The sequence below is a fragment of the Dendrobium catenatum genome, unplaced genomic scaffold (genome assembly GCF_001605985.2).
Source record: "Dendrobium catenatum unplaced genomic scaffold, ASM160598v2 fragScaff_scaffold_1165, whole genome shotgun sequence".
Lineage (NCBI taxonomy): Eukaryota > Viridiplantae > Streptophyta > Magnoliopsida > Asparagales > Orchidaceae > Dendrobium > Dendrobium catenatum.
This window is the reverse complement of record NW_021319627.1, coordinates 322705-339552: the sequence shown is the minus strand read 5'-3', so window position 1 is coordinate 339552 and position 16848 is coordinate 322705. Positions and strand designations below refer to the sequence as shown.

The following is a 16848-nucleotide window of genomic DNA, read 5'->3' as shown; positions in this document are numbered from 1 at the left end:
GGAGTCCTTTTCTTTAAATTTCTATCATAGGTGGTTGAGTTTAACATCATACATCTCAAATAGCATAGTTCATTCATGTAAATAATCTTGTTCATTGCACTAATAGAAGCGATTTTATCTTCCTTTGACTAAGAGCAATAAGAAAGATTTAAAACCCCTTTAAAGAGCATGTTGAATTTTCTTTTATATTTTCACATATATTTTCTTCCTCATGAAAATATATATCATTAAAGAATCACTTTAATCATGTGATCATAACATCATTTAAATATTTATAAGTGTTGAAGTTTGACTAAGGCTTTGTTTGGGACGGCTTTCTTTCTGCTTCTTAAAGCTACTTTTTAGTTCAAAATTTTTAATTTGTGTACTAGAAAGCTGCGTTAAGAAGCAGAAAGAAAACCGTCACAAACGAAGCCTAAATTTCTTTGTCTAATTTATGTTTCATTTGAGTAAGCTTTTTTACTGCTTTTTAAAATAGCTTTTTTATAGAACTTTTTTTAACTAGAAATTTTGTACAAATAAACTTTTTTAAAAAGTAGTAAGAAAATTGTTCCAAATGATATCTTAACTATAATTGTTTTTTCTATATTAAAAAATCTTACAGCAAATTACTGAAGAAATCAATAATTATTATAAGACAAAATATGAGGAGTTATGTATGTATTATTCTAAATTATGAGTGGGATACATATCGACGTATATATTTCTTATGTATTTATAGATTTGATATAAAAATTATATATTTATATATATAGCATCTCAATTATAGACTAATATATATATATATATATATATATAAACTAATAAGTGAAAATTAAAGGAAATGATTTTAGTCTACAAGTCAGGATGCACGTGCTTTGACTGAAAGGAACAAAATAATTAAAGAATGTAAGATATTTTAATTTTGGGATGTTCAACCTATCTAATTTGAGTTGGAAGACTGACACATATATTCATGCGTATGATATGTGATCGGAGTTTGAACATTGAAGACTGACATATTCATGCACGTAATTCATATATGGCACTCAACGCTTAAAAAAATTGGAAAAAAATGATTAAAATATTCTTAACCAATTTAGATGGAAAAACTTTTATTCAATAGATTTTATGCTAAGATAAATGTTAAATATAATTTTATTAATTAATCATATGTATATGTCATTCATATCAAAACAAATTTAATCTATATAAATTTCCTCTTAATTAGAACTTTAATTTGGTTATCTTGAACCAAATATGGATTGAGACTTCGTTTGAGACAATTTTTTGCTACTATTATATAATTGTTTTTAATAAATTTTATTCTAAAGGTTGTTTAAAAGTAGATAGAAAAATGCCCCAAAACAATATGAAAGATTGGCCCGCCGCCTCCGCGGGTTCAGCCCACAAATAGAATGCTGCCGCATGTCCTCTGCTATCGTCGGTGCCGCCGTTTGTTTTATTTAATTAGATCAATTTATTTTAAATGTATTTAAATGCAAGATATATATATATATATATATATATATAATATATATATTATATATATATATATATATATATATATAATTTTATATATATATATATATATATATATATATTTATACTATATATATATATAATATATATATATATTTAAATTTTTTAGAATGTTTAACTCTTTATTTTAAAATTAAGATTGAATTTAAAATATCATAGTATGTTATAAATTATCTTAAATATTAAATATTTAATACTTTTAATTGCTATCAAAATAAAAATAAATAAAAATTTTCAAATTTTAATTAATATATCCCCAAAATACTTTCTGATTTTCATTAAATATTTTTGAAACTTATATTTATCTAAATTTAAAACTATATTTAAAATTAATTATAATAATAATGTAAAATTTATATTAATTGTTAAAATGTTCAAGAAATTGTTAAAATTTCAAATTTAATGAAATAAATATTGATATAATATTAAAATCATCAAAATTTAAAATACTTTTATTTAAAATTAAAATTATTTTTTAAATTTAAATATATTATAAATAATTACTAAATATTAAAATATTTGATCAATTTTTAATTAAACATAAAATCAAATATTAATTATTCAAAATTTTATAAAATTAACTTTAAATAATTTCACAATTTTCAAAAAATTATTTAATATCGTACTAAAATTATTTTGAAGTTAATTTAAATATTCATTAACTCTAAATATTATTGATTACAAATTTCAAATGTTTTTAATAAAACTTAAATTAAATCAAAACTTTTATCAATTAATATTTCATTTTCAAAAGCTCAAAATACTTTGATTAAAATAGAATTTTTTTTTAAATATTACATATTTTAAATAATTTTAAATATTTAAAATTTATTATATTTAATTAAAATAAATTCAATATAATTTTGAAAATCGTAAGAAAATTCTATAAATTATTTTAAATTTTAGAAACATTAAGAAAGTTTAATTTAATTTAATTTATAAATTATTTGAACATTTAATTATTTTTTAAATGCTTTAAAATACATTAATTACATAAGACTTCAAAATTTGAAAAGAAATTCAAATTAAATCAGAAAAATTAATATAGTACATTAAAATTTTCAAAATTTTAAATAATTATTAAAAAATTAATTTAAAAAAAAAATGTTAATATATTTTAAATAATTTTAATTATTTAACTATTTAATATTTCTTTAATATTTAATTAAATATTTTTAAAATTAAGTTTTATTTTAAAATTTCTTAACAATCAGATAATTTTTGTTAATAGATATTTAATTGAAATTAAAATTAATTTAAGATTTTTCTATATTTTAAATAATGTTTTTTTATTTTAAATATTTAATTTTTAGTTAATTATTGACTCAAATAATTTTGAAAAAATATCACAAATTTTTATTTTGAAATACTTTCATATTATTAAGGTATTTTCAAAAATTATTTTAAAATTATTTTAAAACTTTCTTTGTTTTTGTAAAGTTTAAATTAAAATTGATCTATTTTTTTATATAAAATTTAAAATTTGAAATTATATATATTAAATTTTGAGAGCTTCGAGTGATCTTGAAATTTGAAACATAAGTTAAGCATAGTTGAATATATTTGATGGGGAAGAATTAGTGAATAATTACTTTCTAATTATTCACTAATCATGTTCTCATTTATGTTTACTATCTCTAAATATGCATGTTTAGGATGTATTTGCATCTAATTTTAGGGCTCTCCTAAATATAGGAGTTGATTGTGATTTTGAATGCATCTATGTATTTGTCCAAGGGTTAGCAAGATATTGATTTCAATTGTACACAACTTAGAGAGACATAAGGAAAATAATTAAGAACATTTGTTTAGAAAATTTAGATTAATTTTAGAAATTAAAATACACATCTATAGTGATGACATTTTAGACATTTGAACTTAGTAACACCTCCAGCCCATAGAGAAATTCTCATTGATTTTAAAATTCATCAAATAATTTAATTAATTAATTCAAAATTCAACCTTTAATTAACCTTGAAATTCCTAAAAATTCTAATAAATTCAAATTAATTCCAAACATTACATATAATACCTCTAAATAACAAAAATTCAACCCTTAATTAAAGAAAAATAAAACCCCCTTGATTGAACATTAATTTCATGAATAATTTAATTTTAATTAAAAATTAATATTTAATTAATTTAATACTCAAATTTCTAAAAATCATAACTAATTATAGAAAATTACAAATTAAGCAAACTCAAAAGCATTGGAATTTATTGGGGTCTAATATTTATTAAAGAGATCAAACAACGAAAAATAATTCAAATTCAAAGAGTTAATAATTTTGTCAACTTTAAGTAAAAATTAAGTCAAAACTTCAAAAATTTATAACTAAATGTTAAAAAATTAAGTTCTAGAAAACTTAATGTCTAATTACTCATATTAAAGTTTATTATTTAAGAAAAAATATCAACTTTTTATAAATCAATCTTAATAAAAAAAGTCAAAATTTGACCCATTTAATTAATGCATTTAAATAATTCAAATAATTGTAAAAATTTAATAATTATTTTAAAATTTTAAAAAACTTTAATCCAACATTAAAACCAGCATCTAATCATTTTAATTAAAATTTATCAACTATCAAACTTTTCATCAATTAAGCTCATAATTCATACTGGTTACTACTAGGTAATATAGGCCTACGAGGTAATTGACTTAACTCCAAGGAAGATGAAATAAACTTTATAGGTCTAGTTTAACAAAAGTAGTAATCACTTAACACTTAAATAAACTTTAAAATAAATTTCAAAATATTAAGATGTAAACTTGAATCAAAATTCTCTTAAGCCTTTAACGAATTAGAACATCAAATAACTTTAACCAACTATAATGTATATGATATATCTAAACTACACAGGCTACCTCACACACTTTAGATGATTTGTTAGGATAACCAACTCTAGTCTTAGGCTAGGCTGATATTTTACTTTTTTACTATTGTATGCCAAACTGTTTAAATTTTCTCTATATGCTATTTGAAAATTAATTGATTGACATGATTGGTTATTTAATTTCTGTAATATGTGAATTGATTGGATGAGCGTTAGATTACCCTTAGGTTAGGGGCAATTTAAATGCTAATATAATCTTATGGATGTGACCATGCTCATACATGATATTGAAATTAAAGGAGGCAAAATTAAATTTAAAATAATTAAGTTTCTAAAGGTATTTTACTATGCTAAGTCCCCATTTAAATCAAAAGAGCATGACTAAGAGTGGTTAGTTTAAATACTTATAATTTCAATAATTGCTTGAGATATGATTTTAAATTATAAATACTTAAGATAATCCTGCAGGATTTTTGAATTTAGAATTTTCTATTTTTCAAATGTAATTTGATTTGAGTTAAGAGTTATAATATTAAAGTGATTTGAAATGGGATGTCTCACATACAATTTGGAATCTAAAGATGAAGGAACATCTCCTGGGGAGAGCTCCTATCCATTTGGATATTCAAATTTATAGATTTAAAATATCCAAAGAGAAAAAGACAACACCCCCCTTGAGGGGTGAGTTTCTTTTCATTTGGATGTCCAGATCTGATAGATCTAAGGAGCCCGCAGAAGGACAAAGAAGTGAAGAACAAGAAAAATATCATTCTTAAAGTCACTTGTATCTTAGGACTAGAAATACAGGCTTGTTGTTAATGGTACTCGTTCACTTTACTTTTTCTACAGACCTTGAAATATAATATTAAGTGGTACTTGTCATATAGGTTGTTGAATTTAATTAATTAATTTAATTTAATTTGATTGATTTGTTTACTCTATTTACTATTAGGATTACTTTCTTTTATTATTTTTTTGGCGATTATATATTGTATTTTGATTTAGCCTGGATCCTGATTTGAGGCTCATGAGGGAATGATAAAATATTTTCTAATTTAATTAATTTAAAAATTATTAGGTCAACATAAAAACTTTAATGATCTTAAGAAGTAAGCTCAAATTGTTGAAAGTTCGCATACATCATATTATACTTTCTCTTGCTTGCTAGGCACCACCCCGCTTATGAGTTATGGCAGGCCAGCTGATCTATTAGGGTGCAGTCCTAACAAGAGGAAGTTGTATAATCTCTAGGAAAAAAAAATATATTTTTAAGTCTTTTTAAAAACTATTTTAGTTTTATTTAAGCATTTATCGATTCAACTAGAACGCATGACATTAGAAACAAATTTAAATGATTTTAAAATTTAAGTGTATTTACTTTAAGTATCGATTTACCCAACATCAGTCAATGGGCTAATTAGGATCTACTATAGATGTCAGCTATATTTTCTCAAACTTAACTAAACAACATCTCTACTAATCTTACATAAAAGATTGGACTCATGGTTTTTGAGCGACTAGGTGGGTTTTAAACGATTAGGTGGTTAGTTGGCTCCTAAATCTAAGTTAAGGTAAATCCAAGTTTGCACTATATTTGCTAGGTTCAAGCTACTGAATTTTAGTGCTCAAATTAGACTTAGGTTCTAAGGCATGTTCAAATAATGAGACCTCAACTTCTGAGAATTAAATCCAAACTTTCTGATAAAATTGAGAATTTAAATTAAATCTCTTTCAATAAAAATTTTAAGCACAACACTTAAGATATTCCAAGGTGTTTGTGAAGTGTTTTAGAATCTCAAACACCAACTACTTTTCTTCCTTTGACATCCAAAAATAAGTGTTCAATCTTAATCCAATCCCTAAACCCTAAAATGCAAGCCTCGCTCCTTTAAGATCAATCTTTAAAATTTTAAAATAAAATTTCTACCCTTATTTTAATCGAGAGTATTAGTAGGAAGTTTAGATTTTCTATGATATAATTAACTACGAAGTCTTGAGCTCATAGGAGATTTAAGGTTAATAGAAAACAAATGCAAAACTTTATCTTTCACTTTAGAAATAATGCATCTAAAATTCATCCTAATGTTTCTATGCTTAAAATCATTCCTTTCATCCAATACAACCACATAGTTAGAATATGAATCGAATTAATTCGTGATATGATCTTTAACAGGAGAGAACCAATAATGCAAGATAGAGGTTATTTCACTATTACAGTTGAAGTTATAATTATTAAATATGTCATGAAGATAACTCCATACTTTAATCTGGTAACATTCACAAAAATATGATCCAAGGATTAAATATGGTAACAATATTAACATTTTTAAGGACTATGAAAACTTTGTTTTATCAAGAGAACATCAATAAGAAGCATTTTATATAGAACTCTCCAAGCTAGAATAGAATAGGACAAGGATATTTTTATGCCAAATAGCAACAAAAAGAGAATATTTATAATGAATAATTCAAATTGAATTTCACACATTCTTAAGATCAAAGTTACCAGAAATGGATAGCTTAAACAAAATATGATCCTCAATGTTCATTTGTAATGGAATTTGCATAATTTTATCAACTAAAAATTGGAACAAAATTCAATAATTTATTAGCATTCAATTAATCATCTTCAATGAAACTATTCACCTTAATAGAAGCAGTAAAATGAGAGTGTAAAAATTATCAATAGAATAAGATCCCATCCAATTATCTTATTAAAAGAAAATACTACTGTTGCCAATACTCTATTGAATGTGCTCCTCAGCTTCCCACTTGATTGAACAGAGTCTTTTCCAAACAAAAGAATCAGTCCCCTTATAATGACATAAAAGAAAGTGATTACCTTGATAGTACTTGTTAATCATGAATTAGCCCACAAACTTTTATTTGTTCTAAAGAAAATTCATAATTTATAAGAGAAAGTATGATCCATGTCCATAATACATTTAGACCTAAGCCCCCTTCATCAAGGGCACCACATTTTTTCTTCCAAGAGGACCAAATAAAATAAGAACTATTATTTTTAGATCCCCAAAAGAACTTATTAAAAAGTCTCTCCATACTGATCAAGCAAATAGTTAAAGTAGGATGGATAGTATGAAAAATATAAATATATAAAAACATAGAACACTTTTAATTAAAACTAACCTACCACCAAAAGAGAAAATTAAATTAAAAGTTTAGGTAAATAATTTTCTTTGAATGGAAGCAAAAATATACTCAAACAAATGAGACCTTTTCTTACCTTCAGAAAGAGTGTCCCCAAGTACTTAATAGGGAGAGATTTAGAAACAAAACCACATTTATGATGAATAGCATTAATTTTACCATGATTCATAGATTTAGAAGTAATAAAAAAACTCTTGTCTTTATTAATGTTCAAAACACAAATTTTTTGGAACTGTAATAAAAATTTAAAGAGAAACTTGAGGTTATTTAAAGAATCATTAGAGAAAATAATAAAATTATCAGTAAAACTAAGATGAGTAAGGAGAAATCACCAAAAATATGATAATAAAGTTTGAGATATTGATTATAAAGATCCTCCAAACCCCTAGATAAATATTAAACCATAATAATAAATAAAGCAGGAGAAATAAGATCACATTGTCTTAAACCTTGGGATGATTTGAAGAAACTATGACCTTTATCATTGATGATCATAGAAAAATAATTATTTTCAATGTTATTCTTGATAAACATAATGAAAAAAGAATTGAAACCAAAGATATATGATATCTTAATAAGAATTTCTAGTTAAGGTTGTCATAGGATTTAGTAATGTCAAGCTTAAATATAACATTACCCCCCTTTACTTTAGCATTAACATCATGCATAATTTCTTAAGAATAAAGCACATTATAAAAAATGTTACGACCTTTAACAAACCCAGTTTGGCCCAGGAGATAATTTTAAGAAGCAACGAAGTCAATCCTCCCATAATTATTTTAAAGTTTAATTTATTTAATAAAGAATACAAACTTATATACCTGAAATCCACCCAAAGATAGTGACCACCTTTTTATGAATTAAAATAATGCTAGAGAAAGAGAAAAAGTTGTGATAAGGAGACCCATTAAAAAATCTCTAACAGCATCCACCATATCCATTTTGATGACTTCCCAAGCTTTTTGAAAAAAAAACTTTGTAGTGAAACCGTCAGGATCAGTCCCATCCAAAATATCTTTTAAAGAAGGGCACTGAATGAGAAAGTTGTTATCATCAGCATTAACTAATTCAGGAATGATACGAGCATTTTGAATGGGATCAGAGCTAAAATTATAATTAAAAATGCTTTTAAAATACTCAACCCTGAAAGTAGCAATCAAATCTTCACTATCATAAGAAATACCATCAGAACTAGTAATGTTGTGAATGTGATTCATAACACTTTTTTATTAGTAGTAGCATGAAAGAATTTAGTATTCTTATCATAACCCAATAAAAATTTAGAGGATGCTTTTTATCTCCAAAAAGCTTTTTCCTCCTGTAATTGATACAATTCCATTTTAGCTTTATTAAGAAGATACAAATTTTGAGTAAAAGTGTCATTCAAATAAAGAATATCCAAATCATTAACATTTTTTTAGCCTCCCTTATATTGGTAAAGATATTTTTGAAGACAACTTTGTTCCACCATGTCAATTTCTATTTCAACCTTTGCAGTTTAGACCATAATCTATTCATACCATATATGTTATTACTAGGAAAAATTGGGGCACGCCAATTATTTTCAACAACCTTAAAAAAGGAATCATCTAAGAATCACATGTTCTAAAATATGAAAGCAGATGACACAATAACCTTGTGTAAATTAATACTAACTAAAAGAGGAAAGTGTTGCAACAAAGTTCTACTCAAGTGAATGTTCCACATGAGTCAAGGGGTAATTAGCAATCTAACTATTGTTAAAAAGGATACAATCAATTCTTTGACACATGGTGGCTTTGCTCCAAGTAAAGGTACCCCTATAGCAACCAATGTCATGCAAATTACAATTTATAACCAAAGTATTAAAGTCATCTATTGCTTGAGGATTAAAGGAGTTGCCCTAGGGGTGTCAATATTTGACACGACCTGAAAACCTGACTCGAATCCGACCCGAAAATTCTAGGATAGGGTCAACCCGAACCCGAAACGGGTCAATTTTGGGTTCAACATTTCGACCCGTTTCAAAAAATCGGGTCGGATTCTGGTTAATCTTTTGACCCGAAAATGACTCAAAATTGACCTGTTTTGACACGACAACCCGAGATTTACCCGATTTTGACGCATTTTTGATGCGAAAAAGAGGAGATAAACCCGTTTTTGACCCAAAAACTAACAATTTTTTGTTGGAAATGGGCCATTCGGATCGTGTCGAAATTAAATGGATTAACTTGATATGACCCGAATAATAGTACAAATCATTGGGTCAAAAACGACCAATGATTAAAATTTCTGGTTTTGGTTCAAAAAATCGACCCGTTTTCAAAAAAGGGTCGGGTTCGGGTTGACCCAAATAGTGCCGGGTCAATTTCGGGTTCGACCTGAACCCGACCCATGACCCGAAATTGACTCCCCTATGTTGCCCCCAATCCTCTCAGTGGCATTAGAAATCGTATTAAAATCACCACTAACAAGCCAAGGGACATTAGGACTTAGAGAAAAATCATGTAATTGCTCCCAAAGGCTCCTCCTCCCTCTAGACTTATTACTAGAAGTGGGAACCATGAGATCTAATTGAGATTTGGCACTATCATCGCTAAGAATCAACGGCTCCCTAAGTTTGGCTCCATCATCAATAGTAGAAGAGGGTGGGGGTTTTTAAAAGATATACAGGTGTAACATGAAACAATCACTCAAAGCATGCCGGTGAATATTACAATGATTATAGAAATCTGGAACTTTTTTTAAAAAATAACATTCTGCATATACCCATCTGATCTTGTCTCTAACCAGTAACCATATTTCTTTAGGATGTTTTTTCTAGATATCCACTTCAACAAGAATTCAAGTCATAGAAGGCCTCATCCTTGAGGCGGTCGCTTGGTCCGTTTTAAGCGGCCTCCAAAAAATGGAACCAAGAGTATGCAAAACCCGATAGTTGAAAAATATAAAAGTAAATTAGAGAATGAAATCTAGATCGAAACAATAGGATATCCTTCCTTAATGTCAAAAAATGGCGTACATTTAAGGAGACACATTTGGAAATTGTTAATGTAGTAAGAATGCCTAGCGAAAACCCAACTATAGTACAAATCATTGGCGAGTTGAATGGCCACTTGACACGCATCCAACAGACTAACAAAAAACAAACCAAAGTGTTTAAGATTTTCGAAAAAAATACGAATGGCATCAAGATTCGTCCTACTCATAGAAAACTTTACTACTAAAGTAAACCAGAAAGGAGGGTAAGTTTAATAACTTCTTCATTTGCTATCAAAACAACTGGCATGCATGCCTTTAAAAATCAAAGTAATAATAAAAAAGCAGGAGCATTAGACGAAGAACTACCATAAGCTACATCTTTAAATGATAGGGATGGAGGATTTTTACTTTCCCCAATCAGACCAAAAAAACCTTGATTCTTATCAAAGACAGTTGCTAATGAAGTACCCTTAGGGAGGTGTTGCCATGGATCCATGCATGGGCCAAAGAAGGCCCTAACCTCCAAGGCTCTCACATATCACAAATTCATGCATAGGGATCCGAGAATTAGAGAGAACGAGAAAAAGATGTTATCAGGAGCAGGGGAAAAAAAGAGAACCCTAAAATCGCCATAGAGATGAGGGGAGGCAGGAAAGAGAATGTTGAACAAGAACTATTTTATATTTTAATTTAAATAACAATAATACTATTTAATATTAATTTTTTTTATTCATATTGGTTCAATTATGTTATCATTTATACATTAATATGAAACATTTCTCTATTATATGTTGTGATGTAAATATAAAAATATTTGTGTTGTGATATAAATGATTAAACTATAAAAAATTGCTGCATATATTTTATAATAAAATATATAAATAATACTTAAATATTATTTTATTCACATATCTAATTCTTAATCTTGAAGGGCGCAACAAAACCTCATTAAGTCTCACAATAAGGTTCATAACTTAAAAAAAATACGATAGCCTTTCTGTTCCCATATAAAATTCAATTAGAGAGACGTACTATACATACTCATACTCTTGAAACTCTCGTACATTTCCATTTGCATTAATATTTAACATCATGAGAGATCGATTGATCTATGTTTAAGTACATTTTCTTACATACTTCCATTAACATGCACATTAATGCTGGAAATCTTCAAATATTTGAATGCATGCAGTAACTGTAATCTTATTATAGCATTAGAGGCTCAGCTAATTGATTCACATCAACCTCAAACTGCAAGAGCTGTGAGTACTCATTATATAGTCTCTCAAGTGATTCATCTTGCATGGAAAAATCAGAAGCCAAATCCCAATGGGTTGCATTAAGAAATCCAACCGTTTGATCAAATTCCCTAACATGATCAACCTGTGACCATGATACCAAATCTGCATTATCAGTTGCACTGCTCGCTTCTGATGTCCCTTTCTCACCGTCTCCTGTCATGCTCTCACTCTTTTCCATCCCTAACCACTTAGGCTTAAACCTTGTAGGCTTAGGAGCATATATTTTGGTACTCTCAGGTGCGTCATTGCCTTGCATGATCTTGGCAAATTTGCTGTTGTTATTCACATTATTGTTGTTCTTCCTTTTATTATCTGAGTTAGGAGCTGCCGATCGCTTAGGCCTCGGGGTTCCTTCTCGTACAACGAAGCCTTGATTCTTGAGCTTTTTACTGAGGTGGCTATTCCAATAGTTCTTAATTTCATTATCAGTGCGACCAGGGAGGCGTCCGGCGATGAGAGACCAACGGTTGCCAAGGAGACAATGGAGGCGGATGATGAGGTCTTCTTCTTCTGGGCCAATGTTCCCCCTTTTGATATCTGGGCGAAGATAGTTCATCCATCGAAGCCTGCAGCTCTTCCCGCAACGAAGTAGACCTATGTGCATGAATACGTGCATTATTAAGACTAAATATAGTACCATGTACGAAAATATATGTCCATATCATTTGGATTTTGCTATGATTACTTGTTGATTAATTGTAGATTTTGGACAATAAGGCCCAGGTGGAATATTAAAATTAGACTTCGAGACTTAGTAACAGAGTAATTCTACAAGAAAGAACTGACATTAATTTACATTTGTCTTCAGCGAAGCTGCGTGGAAGAACCGCAGTCTAAAGACAGACTTCATGATAAATCTGATTGACTCTAGAGAGAAAATACTATTTTTACTGCTTTTCAACAGATTCAATTCATTTCATTTCAAATTTGATAAGTGCAAGACGATGACTTCATATCAATCAAGACATTAATCTTCTTGAATTTCATCAATATTTTAATGTGAAATGCATACAGCTTGATTCTTCTTCATATAATTTTCTACAGTGAATTTCTTACAGGAATTAATGAGGAACTCAAATTCTGAACTAAATTTATGAAAGAATATTCTGAACAGGCCTCTTCTCATGAATATTAAGCTAATTATCTTATGATGCAATAAATATGTATTACTTATACCCTAATTATATATTATGTTGCATAACAGAACTGTATAACATTCCATTTCTTCCTTATTTGAAGGAATAACCAATAAATTTAAGAATGAACATATTATTATTCATATTTCAAATTTGCTTATGCAGAGAAATAGAGAATCATATGATATTATTAAAGAAACTAATTCTGCAAGTACAAATTACTTATCAACCATATGCTGAATGAAATCAACAAAGAGAACATGCTCATGAAGCTGATGGATTCATTTGAGTTCTTCGTTTGACACACACACACACACACACACACAGAGAGAGAGAGAGAGAGAGAGAGAGAGAGAGAGAGAGAGAGAGAGAGAGAGAGAGAGAGAGAGAGAGAGAGAACCATGCATGAAATATTCAATATAGTATGCATGAAGAAGAAAAGGTATATAAATATATGATCATATGTGTACCTGCTCTTTTGGGAAGCGATCTCCAGTTGCCTTCGCCATGGTTCTGAATATAGCTGGTGAGCAGTGCATCTTCTCTTGCAGTCCATGGTCCTCTGTGGAGTCCGACCTTAGAGCAGCAAGGAGCCCTTCCCATCTCTCTTTGTGTTAACTTGTGCTCGACAAGCTTAGGGTAATTCTGTGTAGCTCGGTCTAGATGACTCGCAATTGGGGGGCAAACCACCTCAAGATTTTGAAGCCATTAGCCATCCTTTTATAACCATTCATCCTCTTCGCTTCCAATTTCTGGGCCCCGCATTTGCTTAAATTGCAAATTTGTCCTTTATCTTGGGAAATTTGTTGCAAGCTTCCTTTGGCCTTTTCATTAACATAGGAAGTATAGTTTTTATTTTTTAATTTTATTTAAAAGCATATTTGTCTACGTTTTTTTTTTTAATTATTATTATTTTTTTTGAAAATTTGGCAAACATATAAGAAATTATTGAAGTATACATAGATATAAATAATAAACTTTGCAATGCAATTTTTTATTTATTACTTAAAATATTCGAATTTATTATGCAATATGATAGTATTACTACAATAATACCTAATTTACGCAATACTATTTAATAAAAAATACTGATAGTATATATCAATATGTTATAACAAATTCTATGAAAAATAATAGGCTTAAGTACAATCTAAATCATTATATTTGGTAATATATCTCTTAAAATAATGAAATAGCAATATCATACATAGGCCTGTCACAATCTATTCTTTAATATTTTATTAAAAAACTATGTTGTAATTTTCAATAATAATATTTATTCTTCCAAAACAATTACCTCTTAATTCACATTTAATATTAGAGTTTTATATATATATATATAGAGAGAGAGAGAGAGAGAGAACCATGCATGAAATATTCAATATAGTATGCATGAAGAAGAAAAGGTATATAAATATATGATCATATGTGTACCTGCTCTTTTGGGAAGCGATCTCCAGTTGCCTTCGCCATGGTTCTGAATATAGCTGGTGAGCAGTGCATCTTCTCTTGCAGTCCATGGTCCTCTGTGGAGTCCGACCTTAGAGCAGCAAGGAGCCCTTCCCATCTCTCTTTGTGTTAACTTGTGCTCGACAAGCTTAGGGTAATTCTGTGTAGCTCGGTCTAGATGACTCGCAATTGGGGGGCAAACCACCTCAAGATTTTGAAGCCATTAGCCATCCTTTTATAACCATTCATCCTCTTCGCTTCCAATTTCTGGGCCCCGCATTTGCTTAAATTGCAAATTTGTCCTTTATCTTGGGAAATTTGTTGCAAGCTTCCTTTGGCCTTTTCATTAACATAGGAAGTATAGTTTTTATTTTTTAATTTTATTTAAAAGCATATTTGTCTACGTTTTTTTTTTTAATTATTATTATTTTTTTTGAAAATTTGGCAAACATATAAGAAATTATTGAAGTATACATAGATATAAATAATAAACTTTGCAATGCAATTTTTTATTTATTACTTAAAATATTCGAATTTATTATGCAATATGATAGTATTACTACAATAATACCTAATTTACGCAATACTATTTAATAAAAAATACTGATAGTATATATCAATATGATATAACAAATTCACAATTTAATAAAAATTTGGTCTTAATATAATTATATATATTAAATATAAATTATTATTATTTTTATGTTATATGTTTGGATATAATTAGACATATTAAATTATATATTAAAGTCATGTCTATCAATTATTATTATAAATACTATTATGTTTAGATCTCATTTATTATTAATAATTAATCAATTAATAAATTGATAGTACCTAAAAAATCCGTTGAAGTATATAATTTAATTAAAAATTATTAATTACAAAAAATACTTTTTACATCATTAAGAAGTTTATTTTAAAAAAATTTGTTTAAAAATTTCTTGTATATTTTGTAAACTTAGAAGTTTGGAAGTTAAACTTTATTTTTGCTTCACTCCACTTTGAAACTCTCTTGTAGTGTGTAGTGTTGATGTTGTGTTTTGTGTTTGAGTGAGATAAAAACTAATTTGAGTGATGGTGACATGTAAATTAATTTGTTAAATTATATTTATTAATTAATTATTTTATTATTAATCTATATTAAATTAATTATCTTAATTATTAAATTAATTGGAAATTGAAACTTGCCAGTTCAATGGATGGTGACTGATTCACTGGATGAGTCGCAAGTTCTGCGTCTAGGTTTAACGCCGATTTGCACGCAGAAATAATTTTAGTATTGAATCAGACCCAAGCTAAGGCTTTTAAAATCGGACCGGGACCGTCGTTCAACCGGTTGTTTTTTTTTTTTTTTTTTTTTTTTTTTTTTTCGAACCGGCTGAACCAGCCGGCCGGACCGGTTACGGGTCTCTAAGAAACCGTTTTCGCATCGAACCGGGCTCGAACCGGGGATCGAAACCGGAAAACTGGCTCCGGTTTTGAATAATCCGTTCCGGTCGGAAGTTTCGACATTTTGAGCGGAAGCCAGAACGGGAGGGATGCTGAAGTTAAATTTTCTCAATTTCACGCATTCTTCCTCGCTCGGTTCACTGCTGTCCGACCTGCTTCGTCGACGGAAGTTACGACATTTTGATCGGGAGATCGAAGATAAGAACGGAGAGACGCTAACTGTAGAAAGTAACTTTCCACCTTTCGTGTGCTTCTCCAGAACCTCGTGGCTTGATCGACGTCGCCTCTCCGAGTCCCTTGCCCTTCTCATTAGATCGAGAAGTTAGACATATTTCATCGGAAGCAACACGTGAGGCTTCGCCGGATTGTAAAGGTAACTTTTCATCCTTCGCGCCTTCCTCTGCTTCCTCCGACGACGTTCCTTACCTGTAGGATCGGAAGTTAGGCATTTTAATGTTTTGGTGGATTTTCCTTTTGTTTTGTGTTGCCAGATTTGGTGATAAAAAAATTTATGAACCTATATTGTTGTGCATGGATGAACTATCTGCCCTAAATTTCTCTTATTTTAATTTGCATTGTTTGTGAATGAAAAAAGCATATAGATTGGCTAAGTCGTGGAAAGCGGTACTTAGCTTTCGTCACCTTAATATTATTATAAGTAAGAATATTATTAATTATATTATATATTTTTGTTATATATTTATAAATAATTGTGTCATTATTATAATATTTTAAATATAATAAATATTTATTACCGTCATCCGGTTCGACCTCGGGTCTAACCATCAAACCTCTAACCCCTCCTTCTCCCAGGTTTCATTGACCTGTTCCGATTTCAAAGCCTGACAGACCAGCCTTAAGATTGGTTCACAGTTGAATGTGGCTGGTCCAATCGCGTTTATAAACCCTCATAAATGTTTGCATTTTAATATATTTTTTTAAAAAGAACATAAATTTTTATAAATTATTAAATAAAATGATTATTATTATTGTTGTGAATAAGAAACAAGTGGGGGGCCTAT

At 28.5% G+C, this 16848-nt stretch overlaps 1 protein-coding gene across 1 annotated transcript; it reads right to left on the bottom strand.

The window, feature by feature from the left end:
* Positions 1 to 11450: 11450 nt before the first annotated feature.
* On the bottom strand, positions 11451 to 13727 carry LOC110111286 (transcription repressor MYB6). The gene is made up of 2 exons (XM_020843082.2): positions 13396 to 13727; positions 11451 to 12383 (listed from the first exon to the last, which is right to left on the bottom strand). The coding sequence occupies exons 1-2, from the start codon at positions 13526 to 13528 to the stop codon at positions 11695 to 11697; spliced, it is 822 nt and encodes a 273-aa protein (XP_020698741.1). The 5' UTR covers positions 13529 to 13727; the 3' UTR covers positions 11451 to 11694.
* Between the last annotated feature and the right edge of the window lie 3121 nt (positions 13728 to 16848).

Coding starts and splice junctions, on each gene's coding strand:
- LOC110111286 (XM_020843082.2), bottom strand. CDS start 13,528: ATGGGAAGGGCTCCTTGCTGCTCTAAGGTCGGACTCCACAGAGGACCA. Junction 12,384..13,395: donor ATCGCTTCCCAAAAGAGCAG/GTACACATATGA, acceptor TCATGCACATAG/GTCTACTTCGTTGCGGGAAG.